General features: G+C 48.9%; 2 protein-coding genes across 4 annotated transcripts; one reads left to right on the top strand and one right to left on the bottom strand.

Annotated features, from left to right (window-relative positions):
• Nucleotides 1-726: 726 nt before the first annotated feature.
• LOC122370407 (arf-GAP with dual PH domain-containing protein 1-like) lies at nt 727-15,849 on the bottom strand. Of its 3 annotated transcripts, XM_043345975.1 has the most exons (11): nt 15,823-15,849; nt 15,474-15,686; nt 11,524-11,635; nt 10,886-11,002; nt 10,015-10,207; nt 8,280-8,385; nt 7,436-7,560; nt 7,057-7,191; nt 6,654-6,740; nt 6,150-6,282; nt 727-4,137 (listed from the first exon to the last, which is right to left on the bottom strand). In XM_043345975.1, exons 2-11 carry the CDS (start codon nt 15,550-15,552, stop codon nt 4,085-4,087), a joined length of 1,140 nt encoding a protein of 379 aa, XP_043201910.1. In that variant the 5' UTR covers nt 15,553-15,686; nt 15,823-15,849; the 3' UTR covers nt 727-4,084. The 3 variants fall into 3 exon arrangements, with proteins under 3 accessions (XP_043201910.1, XP_043201909.1, XP_043201911.1); XM_043345974.1 differs by lacking the exon at nt 6,150-6,282 and having other exon boundaries at nt 3,675-4,137; nt 15,823-15,846; XM_043345976.1 differs by lacking the exons at nt 6,150-6,282; nt 11,524-11,635; nt 15,474-15,686; nt 15,823-15,849 and adding an exon at nt 11,384-11,387 and having other exon boundaries at nt 3,675-4,137.
• An 861-nt stretch (nt 15,850-16,710) lies between these two features.
• Nucleotides 16,711-24,995, top strand: LOC122370425 (UDP-glucosyltransferase 2-like). The gene is made up of 2 exons (XM_043346044.1): nt 16,711-16,864; nt 22,602-24,995. Exons 1-2 carry the CDS (start codon nt 16,862-16,864, stop codon nt 24,171-24,173), a joined length of 1,575 nt encoding a protein of 524 aa, XP_043201979.1. The 5' UTR covers nt 16,711-16,861; the 3' UTR covers nt 24,174-24,995.
• Nucleotides 24,996-25,428: the final 433 nt, after the last annotated feature.

Raw genomic sequence — 25,428 nt, 5'->3', positions numbered from 1 at the left:
TTAGCCTGAGATATTTCTCATTTTCCTCATCCGCCCATTTTACCATAGTCTATGTACTTTATGTCACCTATTATGAGGAACTTTGCACTTTTAGCTTTCCAACGACCTATTGAATGTAGCATTTGGAAAAGTAAACCGAACAAAATATCTCCTTAAGAAAGTGGCCTTAAAGAGGAAAACATCCCATTGTTAAGGATAGGTGCAATTGACCCCATGGGCTGGTTCAATTGACCCTCGCATCGGGGTCATTTGAAACGGGCGTAGAGCTGTTTTATAAGCGTGCGTTTGGCAGCAAAATATGTTTGAAACATAATTTTACATATCTTAAAATAAAGCCAAAAGAGTATATTTTTTCATGGTATTGTGCATTTTTCGATATGACAACTAGATCTCGCTGTGCATATCAATATATAAAAAGTGGTTCAACTGGCCCCGCTCTCCCCTACCCTGCCCGGTCCAGTCTTCGTGTGTGAAGAGACCATATAACGCAACAATCATAAAATACTCAACGACCGAGGGTGCTACGTTGAGAGGGTCTGGATAGATACTTCGTTCATTTTTTTCTTACGTATCTAAGCTTGTTTTGGGACCGGTTGTTTTTCTACAGCTGCTTCCTAAACTGATGGTGTTTCGTCGCCATTATTGAGCTTTCCGGTCAATCCGAAAGTTATCGATCGCAATGTAAGCCCGAAGAATTGACACCCGTACCGAGCAAAAACAGTTAAGTGAGATTCGTGCATAATTTATTACATTTTGCAATTAACAGTTTCAGTTTGACGGAACAAACGCAACAATATTGCTCGTTCGTTCTATAGCACACATAGTTCGCAAACGCAGACACCGGCGGCTCGCCACAACAGTCAGACTAGGGATAACAAGACACGGCACCGCTCAGAGCCTCTCTGCAGCTTCTAGCGCTCGCCGTTGTCGCTGCCGGGGCTGTGACGATCACCGTTGACCCCATCATGACCGTGATGATCCCCATTATGATGATCTCCATTAATCCTCTTCTGATCTCCGTTGATCCCGTTGTGATCTTTCTCATCTCCGTTGGCCCCAGCTTCAATCTTCTTATCTCCGCCTTCGCCTCCATCGCTTCCGACCCGCTTACGCTCTCCTTCCTTTTCTTTATCATTCTCTCCTTCCTCCGCGTCTTGCTCAGAAGCACACGGCAGTCCAAACCTCACCCGCCCGCCTCCAGAGGCCGGTCCGATGCGTGCCGTCTTCACCGGACTGTACTTGTTGAAGCCGGTGCCGTCTGCATCTCGCTCCGCTCCATCCGCCCGTCGTCCGGCCTTCAGAGCGGCAGCTATATCTTCAGTGATGTCCCGACATTGGGCGTCGGAGACTGGTGAGCCGGGAAGGAGCTCGCCAGCAGCGTCGAGCTTGCGGTACGGCCGGTTGGTGGTGGGAGACAGCTGAACGCCGCCCGGCTCTGAGGAAGAGTCCTCCACGGATCCCCTGGTGCAGTCCTCAGATTGTCCTCCGCTGCCGCTCTTCGCCGGTTCTCCTCCTCCATTTTCGATCACGCTGCCGCTCTTTGTAGGTCTCTCGCCGTTCGTCTTCACTTCGTTTTCTCCATTTTCCATGGGTTTCTTGTCCGCTTCTACTTTGGAATCCTCTTTCGGTGGCACAGTGCCAGGTTCATTCTCTGGGATGGCACAGAGGGCGTCTCTTCCAGTCTTAGCCGTAGCTGGAGTGATGGTATCCTCTCGTTCGTCATCCGGCACGTCCTCGGAAAGCACCCAGCCGCCATCCGGTGACCCGAAAGGATCCGACGTGGCAGCCACCTCGTCCTCTGCCTCGTCATCAGCACTGACTCGAACAGTCAGCTCAGAGTCTGGAGTCTCGCCCATGGGGTACGGCTCTCCATGACGAGCAGTCCACTCGCGGCTCTGAAGGTGTAGATAAACCACGGAGTAAACCAGGTAGCCGAGGACGTGATACAGCACGCAGGTCTCCAGACTCCAGGGAAGTCGGCCGGTGCGTGCGAAGACGACCAGACACCAGACGTTCCAGCCGTCGAAAGACCAGTGCAGGAGGGCCAGGCGCTCCAGGAGGGAGCACTCGGGTAGACGCAGAGCCAGTAGATGTAGCGCCAAGAAGCCGGCCTTGAGGAGTAGACAGGTGGCTACAGTAGCCGCCGGTCCGTCGTGCGCGATCATTCGAGCTGTGTCGCCTAGCGAACCGCTCAGGAGTGTCATCGCCTCGACTAAACTCATCACTGGGCACGGCTACTGAAGCTTCAGAGAAATACTGGTAGTCTGGCGGGCACTAGTTGGAGCTCCTCTAGTAGAAACGGCAACACCGGTCACCAGTTGTAGCTCGCAGCTGAATGTAGAGCGAGGACGCGAGACACGGGCACGGTGCGGCGGCGGCCGGCGGACTGCGCGAGGCGGCCGTGACCTGACCGGCGCCGACCCGACCGCTGCCCCGGGGCGGTGGCAGAGGCGAGCTCAGGACGCCAACGACGGAGGGTAACGCGCTTTTTGTAACAAGCGACCTCGAACCATGCGGCAAACAAACTGCTTCCAGCCCACACAGGGAAAAAACAGACTGTCACCCCAATTTCATTGTGGTGCTGTCGATTAATAACGGACTGTCATGCTATCCTTTGCACCCCCGGGAGGGGTGCCTGGATGCGTCCCTGTCGGTGGCGGGGTGAGATGACCCAGACGGGGTCACTGGAGGTGCAAATACCGCGTTCCGTGCTCCACATAACATACTGGCCATTCGGGATTACCTTCCCGACTTTGAATAAAGATCATTATGTCTCATCGCACAGGAAAACTCGCATCAAAGTTGATAAGCGATTTAAATGCAAGATGTCCGAAGTGAATTATCAAGTCAATATTTGTGAATTCCCGTCTAAAAAAATACAAAACGATATAATTACGCTCGAATATCACAAACATTCATATCGCATTTTCTACTTCGAAACTGGTGTATTGTTGAGTCACGTATTGAACGAATGCTGTGCACAAAATCAGTGAACAAGTTTCGACAGAAAACGCTGACAAATGTATCCAACGACACGTCTTTTGGATGAGCTAACCCACGCAGCATGACAGGCAAATATGGCACATATTTTGTAACGGGTCTCACATCTAGATAAAAACGCACAGACACACGCGAGCACCTCGAAAAGACACGACTTACGCAACATTTAACTTCCTCCAGGCGAAATGTGTGGCAGATAAAGATATCTGCAGTTAAAAACGTTGTGATTTCGGCTGAGATTCGCTCTCCGCTCGACTGCATCGATACGGGAGAAAGTTTGTTACACTCGCGGAAAGACTCGCTCGCCTTGGGCGACTAGGGACATTGAAAGCACGTCCCATGGTTTCTTAGTTTGGTCCCTTATGACGTATATGGTACACGTTACCTACAACAAAACGTGACGACCTGCGTCGACCGGATGATTTCCAGCTTATGCGCTGAAGCACTTAAGATACTGACGACTTTGAGTCGGCACAACTGGCATAAAACGCAGTAAAAACACATCACTCTACAATATGGCACACACGGCAAACACACGAAACAACATAGAAAACTTGTTAAGTACGATATGAAGCATGTCACACTATGATCTCAGATAGATTTGTGAAAAATTGGTCCCTTGGGTGCACCTTGGGTGCGCGCATACATTTCGGTACGCAAAAAAAAAACACATGGTAATAAAAGTAACTCAAGACAATATCTGTGCACATCTGAGGCATGCATCTGTAAAACGACGAGTAAGATCTATCCAGTTCGAATTCAGATCAATTCATAGCGCAAAGCGCACTACCAACCATTGCACTTGGTAACAAATATGGAGCTAGTTTCGGGTAGATTTGTCTGAGTACCACACACCAATCGATGAACTTCTGGCCCGACGGCCCGTCGTGGGTCTAGGCTGAGTTAAACCACACTCTTGTATTCACCTGACCTAGCCTCAGCCCGTCGGATGCAGCGGCGTACGAAGCTCGTACAAGCCGTCCTGTGTCGGTTGAGACCTCGTATTGCCCGCTCCCACCGTTCTGAGTGATAGGACTGATGGTGATAGGGGACATGGAGGAGTTCCCGCGATGGTAGATCCCGGTCACCGAAGTATTCGGCGTCCGCTGCTCTGTTTCCGGTGCAGACTTCCGGCCACTGTGAACACACGGCGCATGATCAGACATTAGACACATCCCATTAGTCACCAGCACAGCACAACAGCACAACGACATACTATGGCAGGGACGTAGGTCATATAACTTGGAAGTGGCTGTGAAACAACTCGCAACATTCATTACAGATGTCTATGTAAACTTCAAACGCTTATAGCGCCACATACTATCGACACCATTGCTCATTCTTAAGTCACGAAACAGCTTTGCAACATTACAAGGGCCTACAGAAGCCAACGCGAAGAAGAAAACTGCAGGAAGAAAACGGCTAAGTTAAACTGCATGCAACCCTATTATACAAAACCGCGTAGTGCCTAAACCCCATGCCAAATAACTAATCTAGCGAGTCAACCGACTCAAATGGAAAGTGGAAATACCGCCCGCTAGCAGTCATTATATTTAGGTTCAGTTTACCCTGACACTCACCAAGGTATTGGCGAAACACTTACCCAAGTGTTGCTCGTTAGTAGAATACACAGCATTTATCGAGGCAGCTATCACCAGCAGTTATACCGTCACCGATGCTCGCATCCCAACACTCAGTGTTATGAGGAGTATTTGGTCGCCAGTCGAGACAGACTGATCTGTGTATTCAGGCATGCATGGTCTGTCATCTCATCTACGCACAAACCAGTGGGGGCACAGAGCATACCCCGCAACCGTGAGATATGTGTGAAAACACTCATGCTCACAGCATAACTGACACGTCTTACGGTTATGCTAAGCAATACACAGCAGCTAAATGTAAATATAATTGTCCAGCAAGAGATAAAATACTGGCCTGCATGCACCGGAAGAGGCTAAATAAAACAGACGCTCGGAAAGTGGCATCACAAACACGATTTGTTAGCGTCAGCCAACATGCGGTTATGGCTAACAGTTAACACTGCAAAAAAGAGCCACCGGCCCTGTGTCATCAAACCATGCATACTTATACAGTAGTCCGTATCTCCTAGAAACCTATCACACACCTGGATATAAATCCCTTACAGAGTGGTGCACATGTTAATATCGCCTACACCGAACCAGTCAGTCGCTCCAATCTCTCAAATGCGGTTCGCTCAACCGATCCCACCCTACAGAGTGAGATTCGGTCGAGGCTAGCCATCCATGATGAGAAGCAGGCATTCAAACATCCGCCAAATCACGGAACCATTCGGTACTTCTACCAGCACATCCGTCATTCCATTACCCCATACGAGTCTTATCCGCGATCAAAATCCATTCCGACTACGGATACAACACTAAAAGTGTTGTACATCATCGCGATCATATCAGTAATAGAGTCAACACGAGCCAAAAATAATGTGCGTGGAAAACCGCGTGGGGCGCCGCAAGCAAAATTGCAGCTGATCCACTCGTGAGTTCGATCTTCGCGGCCAGCAAGGACTTCAAGAGGCCCTTCGAAAAGCTCGCCTGCAAGTTTATGCAATAACACAACATTCAGAGACCCCACAAAGCGCTACGATAAAAACCTGGTAATTTTGAGTATCACTGTTGCATTCACTCCAAGTAACCATTGTAAGCTCGATCTACCAACAATGTCTCAGACACTGTATCGTCCTGTTTGGCAGATTTTGGCAAGGCCACGAAAATGACCCCGTGTCACGACGCCATACTGATGCGCCTGGCATGTCCTTCCTAAACAGTGGCAGACACCGAACTCTATCACTACAGATAGTGTGCCAAGCACTACAGACAAAGCGTGCAACACTATGCACAAGGCGTGCAGAACTACAGACACTACTGTTATGTGCAGTGCAGCACTCGACATGCAGTGGTACTACCTCCGACACTACAATATGAGAGTACAGTGTGCGTCGCAGAACGCCTTTCCTCCAATGTTCCAACACCCATGCGAAAGATGTTAGAAGAAACTAAATAAAAGACCATCAGCACCCCTCACCATAGGGTTACCCTCACACACCGTGTTAGTCCCATTCACCATGCACCCCTACACGCGTCCCCTGGTCGGCCACCCGGAGGCTCTCTCACGTGCGCGCTGCTGCGGCGTCGGAGGTGTACGGAGCACCTCTGTGATGGCCTGCATCCAGTTGGTACGCTCCTGCGCCGTCTGGGCGGAGAGTAGGTAGGTGCGCTCGGGGGTTTTCAGTGTGAATGAGAACCCCTGTGGAATGGAGAAATGAGAAAGCGAGAGTGAACGATCGTGGTGCCACTGCCAATTAATAAGCGGGGCGTATGACGGATGGTTATGTTCAAAATACGAGTGCCTCAGATACGAATAGGTAGCATAAGCCAGGTAGATATAGCTGGGTCAGCCAAGATGACGTCATTTGTAGCCAGGCAGCCCAGCAGCCACGATAAGAAACAGCAAATTACTTTCATTTTACAGATGAGGCCCTGTAAGAGCACACTCCCATTTTGAAAGTCGTGAATGGTCGCTAGGTCCCTACTCGCTACACTCGGTAAACTATTCACAGTTTCTAAACATGCTCAGGTGACCAGCTCTGAAGCCCAGCTACTCCGTCAGCACCTCACCTGGTCTTTGGATCCGGGCGGCACTCCTTCCTTCACCGCCCACTCTGGCGGCTCCCCGATAGAGATGACGCCCTTCGGAACCGGGTCCTGACGGCCAGACACACACAATAAGATAGACCCGTTACGTCAGAGTAGGAAGCACGGCATGAGAATTAAAATGGGTTTGTTACTTATGTAATTTGTCATCCACGAGTCTACCCAACCTCACCATCTGTATGATAGACTGTATGGTTTGGGCTGTAAGGTAGACTTCCCTGAGTCTCACCAGGTCATGGTACATGATCTAACGATCTTTGAACTGTAAGATAGACTGCCTCTCACCAGTGGCTGATCATGATACATGAGCTGACGATCTTTGGACTGTATGGTATGGAGTATGTACTGTGTGGTAGACTGTCCTCACCAGTGGCTGATCATGATACATGAGCTGACGATCGTCCAGGGTAAACCACCGCCGTCGGTACTGGTCGCCGGCGCGCGGACCGATCTTGTGCAGCCATCCCTCCAGGTGAAAGTCGTGCGTCAGATCAGCCGTCAGCTGCGGGGATAGGGGGGGGGGGGTGAGTTAGTGGTGAGCTCCGCTAAACCTTTGTGTTCGGGGGGGGGGGGGGGAAGGAGAGGCGATCCGCGCAAATAAACTTGGCGGGCCTCGGAGATTTACTATCGCAGTCACAGATAGGCTGGAATATTGTAAAACCTATTGCATTTGTTCCTGAAGATTCATTTTTCATGATATAATTATCATCATACGTAAGGTCCTTTCTCCTTGGACCTTGACCCACCTCAGCTGCCGAGTGACCCGGAAAAGCCACACGGAGGTAGTTGAGCTTGGCGTTCCTGATGGCCATGTACCAGTCGATGGTAGTCTGGCCGTCGTTATGGTACACAAATATGTGCCGGATGGTACCTGGTGGAGGGCAGAGACGGGAGGTATGTGGTCACATGAAGGGGATGTGAGCTGAGACTAGGAGACGCGTGTTTAAATCTGTCACATAGGGACAGCCCGTTAGCTGATGCCTAGGCTCCACTACGCGATTTTCCGTGCGATTTTGCGACAATGCGAGAATGCGATGCCCTTGGCGATGCCAGACAACGTTCATCTAGTGCAAACGGATGCGCTGAGCCAAACTGCGGAAATCGCATTATTAAATGTCACGCAATGTCGCTCTCGCATTTTCGCATTTTCGGGGAACAAAATTCATAATTCTGACGCTAAATCGCTAAATCGCACAGAAAATAGCGTAGTGGAGCCTGGACTTGACAGGGAGCCTGTGGCATGAGAACCGCGAACAAGCAACATATGAAGAAATCTTCTCACTGTGGAGACTGGGGAGCTTATCATCAGGCGTTACATGTGGGGACCAGCAAACCCAATAGGCCATCGCCATGCTAACAAGGCGTATTCTCTAATCCAGCTCGGCTGTTTCACCCAACACCCCCTGTAGTCAAAATTCTCCCAGTCTCTTCCACCCATCCCTAATTCTAGCTCGGCCCCCATCTTCGCTTTCGTCTTCCGTCTATCCTTTTCCCAACGTTCCTCTCCCATCCACCCTCCCATCACCACCCTCTCCTCCCTACCTCCTCCTTCCCTATCCTACCCTTCCCCTGCATCCTGCAGCCTCTCACCGTGCGTCACGTAGGTGATCTGCATGCCGTTCGGGTGGTTGACTTTCTCCGGTACCAGCGCTACATTCATCGCCTGCAGCGACATCGTCTGCTTCGGGTGCTTCCCCTGCAGGGAGAGATGAAATAACATTGTCAGCAAGGAGTGACGCTAAATTTGTTGAATTGAATGCATCGCTACTTGCAGTTAGTGACAATCAAAGCACTTAATGTATCGATACACCTCTTGAATATTGATAACGCAGAGTCGTTTTAATGCACTCAACTTTATATTGATGAGGAGCAGGTAAGAGGTACCTACATCGTGTATCTCAATGACATAGGCAACAGTTCTGTGGACTTCAAGCATCTGTTCTTCGCCATGGTCATAGGATAAGCTGCCCAATAGTATGTATATATCGTAAAGTATGCTGCCATTTTATTGCTTATTTTGGCTTTATGGTGCGATACAACATCCATGCATTACATGAATTGCAATGCATGGTGTATTTAGCTGCTTATTGCGATTCAAGTTGTTGAAATGCAACAAACTTAGAATTAGATGGTACCCAAACATGTGTGGTACCACATAAACGAGCCAAAACACTGCCTAGTCGACCAGGCTTTATCACTACATTTCCCCACAGGCTTCTAAAACACCACACATCCGATTCCGGCGGGGCTCGACTAAAACAGCACAGAGCCGCACATGTGTCCCGTTCCGTCCCCGTCACCACAGTGGGCACCAGCGCTGCACCAGACACCATTTCCGGACCGGCTGGTGACAAATTCTGCAATCTGCACCAGCTGAACTTTGCCCTTTAGTTCACTAGCCTTCGTCGTTTGTTAGCTGACTAGCCTACAATCGTCAGTTGACTATCCCAGCACCATATGCCCTGTTGACTAACGAAATCCGTTAACTCAGAAACCTAAATATGTAGGTATAATACGTGGGGTGAGTAACGTTAGCCCCGTCATCCGATGAGCCTTACTACGTCAATATACTGAGCTTTACCCGTCATCTGACTAAAATTCACCGTTCCCTTACAGTAGGTAAGTTGTACCGATCTGTAAGCTGGCATAACTCGCTAGTCAGCTGAGTTACCAGCTTATTACGTCAGTTGCCTTACCTCTTACCTCTTCATAAACTGCTAAACTATACATACATAATCTGACAAGCCTCAGACCTTTGTCAAACGAGGAATATTTGTGGTGAATTGTGCTACATGCGGAAACACTAGAGCTGACGCTGCCAAACAGAGACAAAGCGCAACCATATTATAGATGGTCCTGTTAGTGGAGCTGGCGCAAAAAGCGTTCTCGGCAACAGCTGGACCTGGCTGAGTCCAGTTCTCTGCAGATCATTGCGTGATTAAGTTTTTGTTTTTGTTGCAAGGGCACGTGCTTCGTTGCGTGCTCTGGCATTATGTGCAAGTGAGCAGGGACGGAGGCACGCAACGTAACAACTTTCGTGAGTCTGGGGTGACTTCGGTAAGCTTCGGCTATCAGATGCAGCAAATTCACACGCCATCTTTTGACCAGGGATACCTACTATCTATACGGATTTCAAAAGGCTACACCATAACCAATACGCATGGAAAAACAAAATGTATTTCCGAACAGAAATTGGCGAAGAGAAAATTTCATGAAAAACACCGGTCTGACCCCGATAACTCTCCAGCTCCGATAAATCTACCCACAACAGCCAACCACACAGCAAGCCCAACGATTTGACCTAACTACTGTCTCACCGACTCACCTCTTTGACATAGTAGGACAGCGTGTTGGTAGCCTCGGAGAGCTCGAAGCGGCGGATCTCGAACTTGGCCGCGTCCCGTCCCCGTTTCATGAGGTGGCCGCTCTTGGTGCTGGCCATGTAGCCCACCTGGCGGGCCGGCTCCAGAAACTCCTCCCGCTCGTACTTGGCGCGAATAAACTGCTCCAGAAGAACACTGGAATATCATAAACGGGTCAATAAATTGCTCATGAAGATGAAGCACACCAAAGTCATAAACCAGTCCAAACACTGCTCTAATGGTACTCTGGAATCACAAACGGGTCAATAAACTTCTCGAGTAAGACCCTGAAATAATAACCGAGTAAATCACTAATCCAGTAGCACACTGGAACCATAAACGATTCAATAAACTGCTCCAAAAACTTCCTAGAGCCACACACGACTCCATAACTAATCCACGGTTCATCCACTGAGCTTAACGGCTGTGCGAGGCAGACACAGTTCGAACTCCCATTGGTGCGCTCCCCCCGATCTCATTATGCGATAGGCGGGGCTCACCTGAACCCAACCTATGATTGGGTGCACTACCCTGACCCTGCTCTCACATTGGCCACACCCCTCTGACCCTGCCCTATGATTGTCCACACCCCCTGACCTTGCCCTCACATTGGCCACACACCCCTGACCTTGCCCTATGATTGGCCACACTCCCCTGACCTTGCCCTCACATTGGCCACACCCCCTGACCTTGCCCTCACGTTGGCCACACACCCCTGACCTTGCCCTCCGATTGGTCACACCCCTGACCTTGCCCTCACATTGGCCACACCCCCTGACCTTGACCTCACATTGGCCACACCCCTGACCTTGCCCTCCGATTGGTCATACGTACGCAGGCGCGCAGCCGTCCGGGCGACGGTAACAGTCCGGTAGGTACCGTTCGTAGTGGGCGTTTGACACCTCATTTCCGTGCTGTTCCATGAAGATTATTTGGTTCTCATCCAGCCATCTGGACAAAGAGCGAACAGGGTACAAATTAGACAGAGTTCCAAGCAAAAGCAGGGTAGCAGTGCAGTGTAGTGGCCAAAACAGGGGACGTCAAATAAGTTTTGGATGACTTTGTGGATAAATAAATATTATTTCAAGGCAACTAATCAAAATTCCTTTAAAATGCAAACATCTAAACCGGCAAAATAAAACGTTGATCGCGATAATCGAGATAGCAAGCCGTTGCACCAGATTCATTTGCCAAACCACACACAAAGAAACTGTTCCGTGACCGTTCCGTGTCTACTGCTCACCCGACCACATGCAGGAGGTGTCCACCGTTCCACAACCACCTGCCCACATAGAGCTGTCCACAGACTGCAGTCCACTTTTCCACACCTACCTGTCCACACTGAGGTGTCCACATTTTCCACATTTCCACACCCACCTGTCCACACAGATATGTCCACAGACTGCAGTCCACATTTCCACACCCACCTACCCGCACTGAGGTGTCCACATTTTCCACCTTTCCACACTTACCTGTCCACACGAAGGTGTCGTGTCTGGGAGATGTGTGTGCCCATGGAGCGATGGATCCCAACACAGGTAGTACAGAGAAACACTCCCAGGTTGTAGGAGGCATACTCCACCTCTGTGAAAAAAAGAGGCAACGGCAAGAGGTTAGATGATACATATTGTATCGGGGGACTAAATGCATACAACCCCCGGAGACTCATTTGCATCTTCACGGCATGTCAGCGTATGAGCGCAAGCAGACCTTGGTCTTCTTCCGTCTGTATTCTCCCTGCTTATAACACGGACGCTCCCCAGTTTTAGCGCAGTTGGAAAAACATTGATTAGGCTCGAGAAAACTCAGAATTTTCGGTGCCCCCCGACCTCTGGACTTTCGTCCCTGGCTTTGTAGATATCGTATGATAGATATCGTATCGTAGATGTAGATATCGTCCCTTGGCTTCTGGGAGCGAGGTGGGCTCTCGAAACTGCTGTAACATAGGAGAAGGAGCCCTCCTGGTATAAGACGAGCATAACCACTAGCCAGTTGGAGAGAAAAATAAAGACACTGAGAGGTAGAATTACGGTCGGCGATGTTCGACCGTGACTCCAGGACTATGGTCCAGAGGGACCCCGGCGCTCCTATTGGTGAAGTGATCTTGTGGTAGTGCTCACACTTGCTGCATCCATCCCATATAAATCTCGCATATCGAGCGCTGAAGCTCACGAACCGGGGGTCCGATACAATGCTCAACAAACTGAGTTACGAGAGACTTTGAAAATACTTTCGCTTTGACTTATATTCACGTACGAGCACAGCTGGACGCTGATTTGACTGCATTGCGTTCACCACGTCAAATCAGCATATGATACTGAGCGCACGTGAAGACACCATCATGCGATGGCACGGAGCCACGTCCCCCCTCCCCCATCCGTCCGGGGGGCGGCCGGACCGGACGTTGTGGGTGATAACGCGCTGTGCCACCGACCGTCGAGACGAGGCCGGGTGAATCGGGACTGGCCAACGATACCCCACGACGTCGCCGTGAATGCCAACACTCGACACACACCGGCAAATGCAGGACGGTCGTAGTCACGCCAAACCCAAGATTCTGCCATGGCAGCAATCGTTTGGGACAGAATGCACGATGAAAGGGCCGGTGTCCTTTACCAATGTCGATCATTCAGTCATTGATTTAATCAAGGGTTGCCGTAATCAACCCTCGCCCGTATCGGTGTTTAGTTAGCCACGAACGTATAAGGGGGAAGGGGGTCCATTGGACCCCTCCCCCCTCATGCCGTTTCTTCGCCCCTGATCGAGCTAGAGCTTCGCGGAAAAAAACGAGCGTTTTGCCCGTGACGAGAGGAAGCCGACGATACCTAATTTTAAGGTCCTAGGTCATTGGTTGACCTTCCAGGTCAAGCCAATGACCCAAAAGTCGGGAAAATCGGGACCTGTTAGAACGTCGTAAAGTGTGGCTGCCATGTTTTTTTCGGGGTGCTGATCACGAATAGCATGTTAGTTTTGATCACAGATAATGTCTTCATGTATTTGGGCCAGGTCGTGTCAGGTCAGGTCAGGTCAACCAGTAGGGGTCGTGACGGGTATTCGTAGTACGTGTCAACCGCCTCTGACAGCTTCGTAACATGTCACGAAGGCACCAAAACAGCTTCGTAATTGTTCAAATGGTTGCGAATTTCGATTCCAGCTTCAAAAACTAGCCTAGAAACATGTTAAACTCGAAAAAGTGAATCGAAGTCATCAAAGGACAATGACCTGACCTGACCTTCAGGTGACCTTGACACCCACCCTGATGCATGGGACTAACATCATATCACATGTTTGAATGCTTGAAACCACGAAAAGACTGCAAACGCGCGGCTAATGCGAGCCGACATACGCTGAATCGCGATTCCGGCCAAACATGTTCTCGAAAAGTAGCTAACAGATCAAAGGTCATTTAGGTTAGGGCATGAAATTTTCAGGGTAGGGTAAAATTGATAAACGCGAGGGCACGGAAAGTTTTGTCGCGATCGGCTACTTTTTACGCGAGTTATTAGCGAAAAAAAAACGAGGGGGTCCCTTCACTTCCCCCTCCCCCTATATGGGCGAGGGTTAGGTTTCAAAGAAACACTTAAAACAATGACAAAATTTAAGTAATGAATTTGAATTTAGTACCTATCATACCTATACCTATTCAAAACAATAAACTACAATGAGTGACATGGCATGATATTTTTAGCATAAAAATTATAATCTATATTTCTACCAGAGATCTCTTGAGGCACCTGATAAGAATGAGAAGCTCAGCAGAAACTTTTTGCCTTTTTTTTAAATAAATTTAGTCCGAACTTTTTGATGGGAAGGATTCACAAGGACAGAGCCACCGCTAAGCGAAGCTTGTTGCGATGACCCTGCCCTCTACCCTCCGATCGCGCAATTCCGATTCTATGGCAGAATTTAGAGTCCAAAGTTTAACGTGCGCACAAAGCCGCGCACGGCCGGTCCCCTCGCTGACTTCACCTGGCTACGGCCTGCCACCAACCGCAACCATACCTGTCAGGAGGCCCATAAATATCGAGCGCCCGTCGCGCTTCGAACCCGGACTGTCATAACCGGGAACGCGCGCTCTCACCACGCGGAGTCCAACGCTCTAACCAACTGAGCTACGGGACCGGCCTTTATTTGTCTTACTAGGAACCTTGATACATGCATAATGAAAATGCAACTTTTATTAGTTTCACCTCACAATAAAATGCATGACAGGCAGACTCACTGTTGGTATCTATATGAATAATTCATTTTTATTTCATTTTTCAGTTTATCAGTTCACAGTTTATCAATCAAAACCAGAGAAGAAGAGCAAAATATTATTGCTCATCAACAATAATGAGGGATAATAAAATATATATCCATGTATTTATTTTATTGATATTTTGAAGGTAACATGAATTTTTAAGACAAAATTTAAGAGGTATGTGTGAAGCTTGAATCAATTAAAAATGCTGATAGGGTAACAAAATTAAAGGGCTGCAGGCAGGGCTGCGGAGTCGGAGTCGGAGTCGGAGTCGGTCGGAGTCGACAGTTGTGACCGGAGTCGGAGTCGGAGTCGGAGTCGATTTTAGAAACCCGAGCTGGAGTCGGAGTCGGAGTCACCGAAAATCTGTCGACTCCGCAGCCCTGCTAGGTTTGCGGAGTCGGAGTCGGGAGTTGGAGTCTGTCGGAGTCGACAATTCTGCCCGGAGTCGGAGTCGGAGTCGGAGCTGGTTTTTGAAAGCCGGAGTCGGAGTCGGTGTCGCCGAAAATCCATCGACTCCGCAGCCCTGGCTGCAGGAGTAATATGATGTCAAAAATCCTATAAGGAAATGGTGTAAGAGCAATGCTGACTGATAAGGAAATAATTCCTCACCCTTTCCAGTTACTGAAGTATTGAATCACCTTGCCCCGGATCTGTTAAAAATGGGATAATTTCACCTTTTCAACCTAATAATTTTTATGCAACAATTTACAAAGCACTTCTGCTCTTTATCCTTCCCTGAGCTAAAACTGTTCTGAGAGCCCGTCTCGCTCCCTGTCCCTGTGTTGGTCAGCTGAAAACAAATATGGAGGACATTTGCAGTGATGCAGAGCAATACAAAGTAATGAAAATCCCTCAAGCCACCTTGAAGCAACAGGGGACAGCTAACAAGCTACACTACCTGGTAACAAAATGAATTAGGTACCTACCTATCAGGAATTGAAACTAAACATCAGTTTGACTATAGAGTTTGAATTGGAAATAACAGCTGAAAATGGGCAATCTGTACAGAAAACATGCAACCATTTTCATATATCAATAGTGATTATGTTCCCACATATTAAAAACATTTTAAGCTGTTATATGAACAATATTAATATTGGCTGACTAATATCCCACTTTGATTTAAGTCTTCAAACTGCAAGCAATAATGAAGTAAAATTTAACACTTTGACTTACGTGGGCTCCTGCAGTCTGCGCACACATCGTTGCCAGGTAACCGGGAAATCTCCAATATTCTCGCGTTTTGATCACTCATCACTAATTCTGGAGAGCTCCAATCAGGGTATATTGAATCACAAGAACTTGCAGAGGACACCTCGAAACCCAAACTACCATTCACGGTCACGGTTTTGGTTTAGGCAATAGGCACCGAGGCGCTCAGCTGCACCGCTAGGAGAGCAGACCAAAATTGATAGATTTAAGTGAAGCAATAAGCAACCGAAGGGGTGCAACCACAATAAAATTAAAGCTAAATTCACAGATTCACTGCTCTGCCTCTGATCAAGCACAGACAATGCACACAGACATCGGAGAAGTTCACGAAACAAATGATTGCGAATGAATGAAAGCGAGATCAACGTTGCCGAAATTCAGTATGTCAAATAGGCTTTTATTTTCGGATCGCTTTGGTATTTTGCTGCCATATTTGAAGGAAAACAAGGACTATGGTAAAGCTTTTTATGTATATTTATTTTCATCGCTTTGTCATCAACTGCATCGTTATTGTAGCGTAATCGGTAACAATAAATATTGATTATAGATTGATGAATATCGATTGGTGACGAAAATATATTGGATTGGAACTTTCGATTCGATTGTTGACGAAAATATGCAAATGCGTATTGCGTATGTGACCTTGACCTGTGACCTTTTTCTCAAGGCCGATCAGCCTAGAGTGAAACAACGAAATAACTTCTAAATGCCGGATGATAAGAATTCGGGGGAGACATTGGTCTGGGCAGGCACCCTGGTGACCCGTCGGGGATGAGCCCGTCCAGTGGACATGGGCCACCCAGACCCCTGACGGTCACCGCGACCGGCAACGGGTCTTCTGCTCCTAGGTTGGAGACTGGAGCTACCCGCATAGGAAGGATACAGGTGCCCATCCAGCCCGGAACAGGGGATGGGGGCGTGAAGGAGAAGGATTTGACTATACCTACCGAGGATGAAGAAACGACGGAACTGAGGTCATACTTCACCGCAACATTTTCCTAAACACTATACCTGCCTAAATAACTCAGATACCTAGGTGATTAGAAACCAGGCGTTCGACCATTCAAAACATCTCCTTACCCGCCCCAAACCTCGGCACAATCGGCAGTCTATTTACGCCCGTACTCGAGCCGCCCCCTATCGGTCGTCGTCGTCGCCCGTTTGAAGTGCTGTGACCTCGAGCGGGGTAGGTAGTTGAGAGGCGAGTCGCCGGGCCGACGGCCACCGTGACGCAGCAGAACAGCGGCCGTTTGCGTGCTGTGCAGCAGCCAGACGGCCGCAGTTGGCACCGCCGCCCAGCGTTGGCCGGTGTGCGGCGGTTGAGCGCAGAAGTGCACCCTGCTGACGCCATCATGGTAAGAAGCTGGCATTTCGGCGGGGAACGGGTCAACTCATGTGTATGTCGTTGATGTTGATGCATGGTTGTCGTTGGTCAGTGTTTTACCTCATACCTAAATGCACATGCATGCCTTTTTAGCGGGTTCGGTTGGACTGTAGCGGGCCGTATTGGGTACGGACGTTAGGTGTAAGTGGCACAACTCAATCGATTCATTGAAAATACAGCCTAATTACTGGTTTATTTGTGATATGGATCAATAATGTTCGAATTTATCAATAGCAATACCTATTTATTGCCATGTCATGCCCATTTCTGAATTTACAGTTCAGCTTTTAAAATGTTTGTTTGGGTGAAAAGATTTACACACAAGTTACAGCCGCAAAGCTCGCCAAACAAAGGTTATCGTGCCGTAACGACTATGTAATAGCTCGGGAAATGATGACGTTAATAGTTCTTTTCCCGTAATGTGACGAGTTAATGAACGTGCAGTGTGAGAGGATAAATCAGCAGCTACGCTTGGGTTGTGTCCCACGTATGTTTGATTTCTTCGATGATCGGAATCGTCTTGTAAAACGGCATTATACGGCCAACCAATAGCATCTCTCCTCTCCTTATAGCGGGCAGACGGTTTGTCAAGGGGCGTGGCTTGGGTATGGCTGGTCACGTGTCTGCTGGCTAGTGGGATGAGCTCGGACAACGGCAAGTTGTGTGCCGGTCGCCGGAGGGTTGGTCGGTCACGTGTCCACTGGCTGGTAGGAGGAGCTCGGACTGCGATAGTCGGATAAACTGAAGGGTCAGCCACCCAACGATGTTGAACTTTGTACCCGGTGTGTCCGTTCACATATCGCTTTGTTTGTTTAGCGAGCTCTTCACGATAGGCGTGGGGGGGGGGGGGGAGATAGTGTGCCCGTACACTAGTCCAAAGTCATGTAAGTGAAAAGGTACCTACATAAGCTACAATACAAGAAATTGAATGACATTTCAGCAAATGTGCTATTCTATTTTATCCCTACTCGATCGATAGGTAATCGATTAAAAAACTATGGACAATGGCCCTATTACCGACTGCCATTGTGTTCTGAAAGTATAGGTAGTTAGGTATATCAAGGGCTCTTAGACATTATGCTGTGTTTGAGCCCTTGCTGACGTTCTCCGAGGAATTAATGTGCTTTTAAATCCTGCTGGTAATGTCCCGCACTGATCGTTGTCCAGTTATGTATACGGCCCTCCAGCAAAAGAGTGGTTGGTTAGCCCATGTGCTTTTGGTGTAATAACTTTGAATGATAGACACTCCTGTGAAATGACTCAATATAGAAATGAGAAGAGGGTTCGTGCGCACACTTCGGCAATGGTTTTCAACAGCCATTAGACCTATTCATCAATGCAGATCGCTTATTGTGATGTTGGCAACCAACCACTAAATATCTGGAGCAGGGCCTATTTTAAGACAATTTGACTGGGGTGGCCAGGCAGTGGTGGCGCCCCTGTCTCTTGTGTGCCCCCCCCCCCCACCGAAATGCTGATGTGCGCAGCATTTCGATGGGGGGGGGGGGCGACACAATCGAGTCTCAGAATCTTTTATTTGTGACGGTAGTACGTAAGGGCTAATGTTTCGGGAAAGTGTCTGGAGGCGTTTATTGGCATAGTTTTTTTTTCTAACATAGCCCTTTCGGGCGCTGCATGGAAAGAATTCAGCCAAAAGTCGGCTGTGCATGGTGCAACCCCCTTTCGTCAGAGAACTTTTACTGCTTATGCCGATGGCCCTAAAATCCCCCCCCCCCGATCCGTCCATGATAAACAAAACACCTTCCCATCCCAAGGCAGCGGCGTCACTCGAGGTCACTTAACCGGTCGCCAGGATAGGGGAGGGGGGTCAAACGGACCCCTCTCGGTTTTTCGCGAATAACTCGCGTAAAAAGCGACCGATCGCGACGAAACTTTTGGTACCCTCACGATAATCAATTTTACACCTACCCTGAAAATTTTATGACCCTGACCCTAATGACCTTTGACCAGTGACCTACTTTTCAAGACCATGTTTGGTCGGAATCGCGATTCGGCGTGTCGGCTCGCATTAGGCGCGCGTTTGCAGTCTTTTCGTGGTTTCAAGCGTTCAAGCATGTGATATGATGTTGCTCCCATGCTAGCATTAGGGTGGGTGTCAAGGTCACTGGAAGGTCAGGTCAGGTCATTGATCTTTGATGTCCTCAGTTCACTTTTTGTAGTTTTACTTGTTTCTAGGCTAGTTTTTGGAGCTGAATTCGAATTTAGCAATCATTTGAACATTAACGATGTAGTTTTGGTGCCTTCACTACATGTTACGAAGCTGTCAGAGGCGGTTGCCACTTACTACGAATACCCGGCAAAACCCTTACCGGTTGACCTGACCTGACCTGACCCGACCTGGCCTAAATGCATGAAGAATCATCTATGATCATAACTAACATGATATTCGTCATCAGCACCCCGAAAAACCCCATAGGAGCCACCCTTTACGACGTTCTAACAGGTCCCGATTTTCTCGACTTTTGGGTCATTGATCTGACCTGGAAGGTCAACCGATGACCTAGGACCTTAAAATTGGATATCATCGGCTTTCTCTCGTCACGGGCAACACGCTCGTTTTTTCCGCGAAGCTCTAGCTCAATCAGGGGCAAAACGGCAAGGTGGGGGGTCTAACGGCCCCCCCCCCCCCTTCCCCTATACGTCCGCGGCTGGAAAAACACCAATACGGGCGAGGATTAAACCGCCGCCCGCCAGATTTTTCTCTTGGAAATACCCTCGTCAGAAGCAATGCGTGCACGTGCGTTTGAAAATCCGCAGTTGATCACGCGGCCAGTCTCAAAGCCACATCACAATTCAATTTTGCGGCCAATATCTCGCCACGCCACTGCCTCGAGACGCTCTCCAGATTTTGAAGAGCTTATGGCTCTGTAATGCCAAGAAAGATGCATTGGTGACCACTGACCAGTGTTGTAATTTGTATATTGCTATTTGTCATCGATGCGCCATTGATACCTCAACCGAGATATCTTCTCAGTTGTGGTAAGGCGCCTGAATAGTAGGACAATCCAGTAGCGGTATGGCGTCCCTGAGGGGCGCCCCAGTAGTGACAGGGCGCTCCAGTCTCGGTAGGGCGCCCCAGGCGTGACGGGGCACCCCTCAGTAGTGTAATGAAGCCCCAGTAGCGGCATTGAGCCCAAACAGCGGTGGGCGATCCACTGGTTGTAAGGCGTCTCAGTTGTGGCATAGCGCCCCAGTAGTGGCAGTAAGGGCGAGTTAGTTACTTGACTTACTGCTAGAGTAAATGCGCCCCAGTAGTGGTACGGCACCTCAGTTGTGGTAAGGTGCACCCGTTGTGATAGGGCGCCCCAGCTGTGTCAGGGCGCCCAGTGATGGTAGGGCGCCCCGGTTGTAGCAGGGCGCCGGAGTAGTGGTAGGGCGCCCAAGTAGTGGTGGGCGCCCCAGTGGTGGTAGGGCGCCTCGTGGCGGTAGGGTGCACCAGAAACTTAGGGCGCCCCAGCACCAGCGGAACGTCACAGTAGTGTTACGACGCCGCAGTAGTGGTACGGCGATTTCTGATAGGGCGCCCAAAGGTGGTTGGCGCCCCAATCGTGTCTGGGCGCCCCAATGTTGATAGGACACTTCAGTCGTGGTAGGCGCCCAAGTGCTGGTAGGGCGCCCCATTGCCGGTAGTGTGTCCCAATCGAAGTAGGGCGCCACAGTTGCACTTGCGGCAGGGCACCCCCAGTAGTGAGAGGGCACCCCCATTGGTGGTGGTGGCGCCTCAGTGAGCCCTTTTCCCCCTGTCAAGCTGAGTTGCGCCCCAAGAATGTGTCGCATCCGTGATTGTCGGCAGCCAATATATGTGGGCGGACTTTTGGGCTGTTTTTCACTGGGGTGGCAAAGTAAGACGACTGGGGTGGAAAACCGCACCACTGCACAGTGGGGATTTTTCCGATCTAGCACGTATTTATTCGTAGAGGGCAAACCATAGGTAGAATTGTAGCCAGATTGTGCACAGATGTTGGCTGGTGTGTCCTGGTGAGAGTTTTACCTGTAAATGTGCATAATCAACATAGTATAGGGGGTTCAATTGGACCCCCCGCTCAGCCGTTTGGCCCCTGATCAAGCTAGAGCTTCGCGGAAAAGTCAAGCGTGCTGCCTATGACGAAATTAGGCCGAATATATCCAATTTCAAAGTCCAAGGTCATAAGCTGACTTTCCAAGTCAGTTTAATGACCCAACTAAAGTTGGGAAATCGAGACCTCTTGAAACTTCGCAAAGTTAGGGTGCTACGGGGTATTTTGGGGTGCTGATCACGAATTGCATGTTAGTTTTGATCACAGACGATGTCTGTAATATGCATTTAGGCCAGGTCGGGTCAGGTCAGTTCAAATATGTGATCAATTAGTAGGCGTCCTGCCGGCCATCCATAGAAGTGTCACCTACTACTGATAGCTTCGTAACATGGAACGAAGGCACTAGAACTACTTCGTAAATATTCAAATGGCTGCTAAAATCGAAATCAGCACCAAAAACTACCCTAGAAACAAGTAAAACTCGAAAAAGTGAACCAAGGTCATCAAAAGGTCAATGACCTTGACTTGACCTTCACGTGACCTTGACTCCCACCATTATGCATGGCACCAACATCATTTCACATATTTGAACGTTTAAAACCACAAAAAGACTGGAAACCGCGGATAATGTGAGCTGGCATACGCCGAATCGCGATTCCGGCCAAACATGGTCTCGAGAAATATGCCACAGGTCAAAGGTCAGTTGGGTCAGAGTCATGAAATTTTTAGGTTAGATGTAAAATTGATGATCTCGAGGGTACCGAAAGTTTCGGCGCGATCGGCCGCTTTTTACGCGAGTAATCTGCGGAAAACCATGGGGTTTTATCCGACCCCTTCCCCCTCCCCCTCCCCACAAGTACGATGGTTAATAAGGTTACGGTATGTATAATTTACGCTTGTCATCCTATTCCTAATGAATGTGTCTCAGAAAATATGCATCATATAAATCACGAAGTAAAATTATTCGCCTATGTCCGGAACATACCTATATCGTGCTGTTTGCCCTAGCGCTCCTCGAGTGGGGTGTTAAGATACTCTAATGTGAATATTCCGTGCTCAGGCAAGTTTCGGCAGCCAAACTAGGCGTTGTCTTGTGCAGAAGAAAGTGGCGAATTCGATAGGATATATTTCGGAGTGGAAAAGTGTGGAGAACATTGTTGATTTCCTACATTTATTTAGAATACCATTCCTTCAATATGGTGTCTGTAAGGGTTTTTTGTAAAGGGCATTTTTGTGACCTTAGTAAGGTTGTGGCATACTTTCTGTTTGCCATTCCATCCCTAATAAAGGTGCCTTTCAGATGATATGCAACTTTAAGACCTCGCAAGATTAAAACCAACAGGACAGGACAATGAAATTGAGCTATACTTTCGGGCCTTGCTGAGCCCATTGAGTAATCACGCATGAGTGTGAACTTTGGGCGCATTTTTCCTAGTTTTGCGTGGACATACAGATAAAACAATGCCATATATGAAAAATTCAGACATTTCTTAGCCCTACTGACACAAAAAATTAACAAAAATCCAAAAAATATTTTTTGAATTAATAGGCGCTAGATCGGAAAAATCCCCACTGTGCACTGGGGTGGGTTTTGCCACCCCAGTTAACATGTTAAAATAGGCCCTGATCTGGAGGGCCGTACATTACAGACGTGATTTGTCTTTCCCACAGGGTCCGTCTCGCTCCGTCAGTGTGGCGGTGCTGCTCCTCTGTCTGGTGATTGGCGGAGAGGCGGCCCGGATACTCATGCTGGTTCCCATTGGCGGAAAGTCGCAGAAGAACGTCTTCTACGGCCTCGCGTCCGGGCTGGTGGAGCGGGGTCATGATGTCGTCTTCTTCAACGGCTTCAAGCCTTCCACTCCCGTCAAGGGCGTTCGCGAGGTTGTGCCCGACGAGCTGGCGAGGATCTTCTCCGATGAAAATCTGCCCAACATGTTTAAGATGAATGAACGGGGCATGCAAGCGGGTCTGAAGCAGTTCTTAACTTTCTTTTCGGATGGACCTCGAGCGGCTTTGGAGAGCAAAGAACTTGACCACCTTCTGAAAGAGAAATTTGATCTAGTCGTGTTTGGTGGGTTCTCATACCCACTGTATTTTGTTGCACATGTTCTGAAGACTCCATTCATTATCCTAGTTCCGGTTTCCTACTTTCCTATCTTTATGAGTCCTATGGGAAATCCGACTCTTCCGGCAATAATTCCAACACCATTCGTCATGAGCACGGATAAAATGACCTTCATGACGCGTGTGAAGAACGTCATGAGCCACTTCTTCTTGGATATTGTATTCCGGAGAGGATTTTCATTCTACAGCGACCGTCTGATCGCTGAGAAGTTCGGTCCCGGAGTGATGCCTCCTGTGCTAGACATAGAAAGAAACGCTAGTCTTCTGATGCTCAGCAGCAACCCAGCTATGGATTACCCGAAGGCCCTCCTTCCCAACACCATTGAGGTTGGAGGCATGCATTGTGCTGAACCGAAGCCACTGCCAAAGGAGTTGACCAGCTTCCTCGGTGACTCAGAGTTCATCTTCTTCAGCTTGGGCTCGGTGGTGAGACCTCAGGACATGTCTCCGGAGCAGAAGGCATCCATCCTCGCCGCACTCGGCAAGCTACCCTTCAAGGTTCTCCTCAAGTGGGACACAACAGACCGCGCCGGACTGCCCGCCAACATCCTCCCCTCCAAGTGGCTTCCGCAGCAGGACATCATCGGCAGCAGCAAGTGCCGACTCTTCGTCACCCACGGCGGTTTCGGCAGTCTGGTGGAGTCTGTGTGTCACGGTACACCCCTCCTTGTCCTCCCCGTAACTGGCGACCAGCAAGGCAACGCCATCACCGCCGAGAGGCTCGGTATGGGAGAAACCCTCACCTGGGACCGTCTGAATGCCGACACCCTGAAAGCCTCCATCGAGTCGGCCATGTCTTCGGAACGCCTCGCCGCTGCGCGGTACCGACAACGTCTGATGAGGGAGCAGCCGGTTTCTCCGCGTCATCTTGCCGTTCACTGGGCCGAGCACGTCATCCGGCACGGCGGCGCGCCGCATCTCCAATCCGTCGGCGCCGAGCTCAACTTCTTCCAGTACTACTCGCTGGACGTGCTGGCCTTCCTGCTGGCCGTGCTGCTGCTGGCGCTGAAACTGCTGGTTGCCATGGTGAAGTGCTGCTGTCGCTGCGTTTGCGGACGGAAGACCAGTCAGGAGCCTCCGAAAGAAAAGTCTAAGGGCAAGCGTGCTAAGAGCGATTAGTGCCCTTAAAGGGACCCTCCCACCTTAACATTAGATTTGAGTTGAGATAGCCAAAATAGGGTCCCTGGCTCACAATTACCGGTTTCGGCACTCACAACATCGAGAAATGCCTTAAATCGGAAATATTGAATTTCAAAATTGCAGCATTTTGATTCAGAGGGGCTAATGCATAGGAATACCCCTCTGAATGTGTGACGTCAGCGCAGATATCTAACGATTTTTAAATGTTTGACTAAAACGTTTTGTAGCACGCAGTGGTATATGCTGCTTTGCGCGCAACAAGTGCCGCACTTTCAGCTGCAAAACTATTGCTTCCAAATAAAGTCGCTAGGTACAGCGGAGATCCCAAAAAGTAAACAAAAGTAAAAGTCTAATATCTTGAAAACCGGTGAATATTTTTCGGTGAAATTTGGTAGATATTCGTTTTCGCTCTTTCTGAACCGAGCGACATCACTTTCATGCCAATTCATAAACTTTTTTGAAGGTGGGAGGGTCCCTTTAAAGTTTGTGCTTGGGTTTGTTACGTCGTGGCAGCAATTTGTGTCTTTGAATGTGCGCCTTTTACCTGTCAGAAACAACGCTGCCAGTTAATTATGGACAGTTGGATGGCTGGACGGGTGATTTGCCGATGATTGCTCAGTGTGTTCGTGCTGGTGTTCGGTTTTATACCTGAGTGCTTATGCGGCGTTTTTGATTCGCGATCACTTTATTCCGTGTCTTATGTTCTTTCAACCTCGCTTCAACTGCTGCTGGTGCAAAAATTGCATTCGTGTGTGTTGTGCGTATTATCAGATTTAGACGATATAAACGTCACAGTGATTCCTTGTGGTCATTTTTTTTCACGACTTTTTCATCGTCGAAAAAATTAAACGTTACGTCTCGGTAGCCGTCGGGACATCCGTGAGCGTTTGCAGCATCGATCGCAAGGTGGCGTTGGCATCTTTTGTGGGAACAACTAGATGGCGTCGCGACATAGCAGAACAGACATAAGGGCCTCGGTTGGACCAGGCAAATTCTGCCTCACACATTCATCATGTAGATTGGGACATAACTATGTACTGGATCTTTTCGGGGAAAAGCATGTCTCTAAAAGTTTTGCTTTACAACAATTAAACATTTTGAATTAACGTTTTCCCATAAATTTCGGTCTCGTCATTTAGGTAGGTATACCTAGAGTGAGCTATTTCGTCATCTATTAGGTCTGAGCAAACACCAGGCCAGCAAAAATTATTGAAGGTCACATTTTCCCATATCC

This window comes from Amphibalanus amphitrite, unplaced genomic scaffold (assembly GCF_019059575.1).
Source record: "Amphibalanus amphitrite isolate SeventyFive unplaced genomic scaffold, NRLGWU_Aamphi_draft 001130F_arrow, whole genome shotgun sequence".
NCBI classification, from domain to species: Eukaryota; Metazoa; Arthropoda; class Thecostraca; order Balanomorpha; family Balanidae; genus Amphibalanus; species Amphibalanus amphitrite.
The sequence above is the reverse complement of the archived record's forward strand: the minus strand, read 5'-3'. Positions and strand labels throughout refer to the sequence as shown.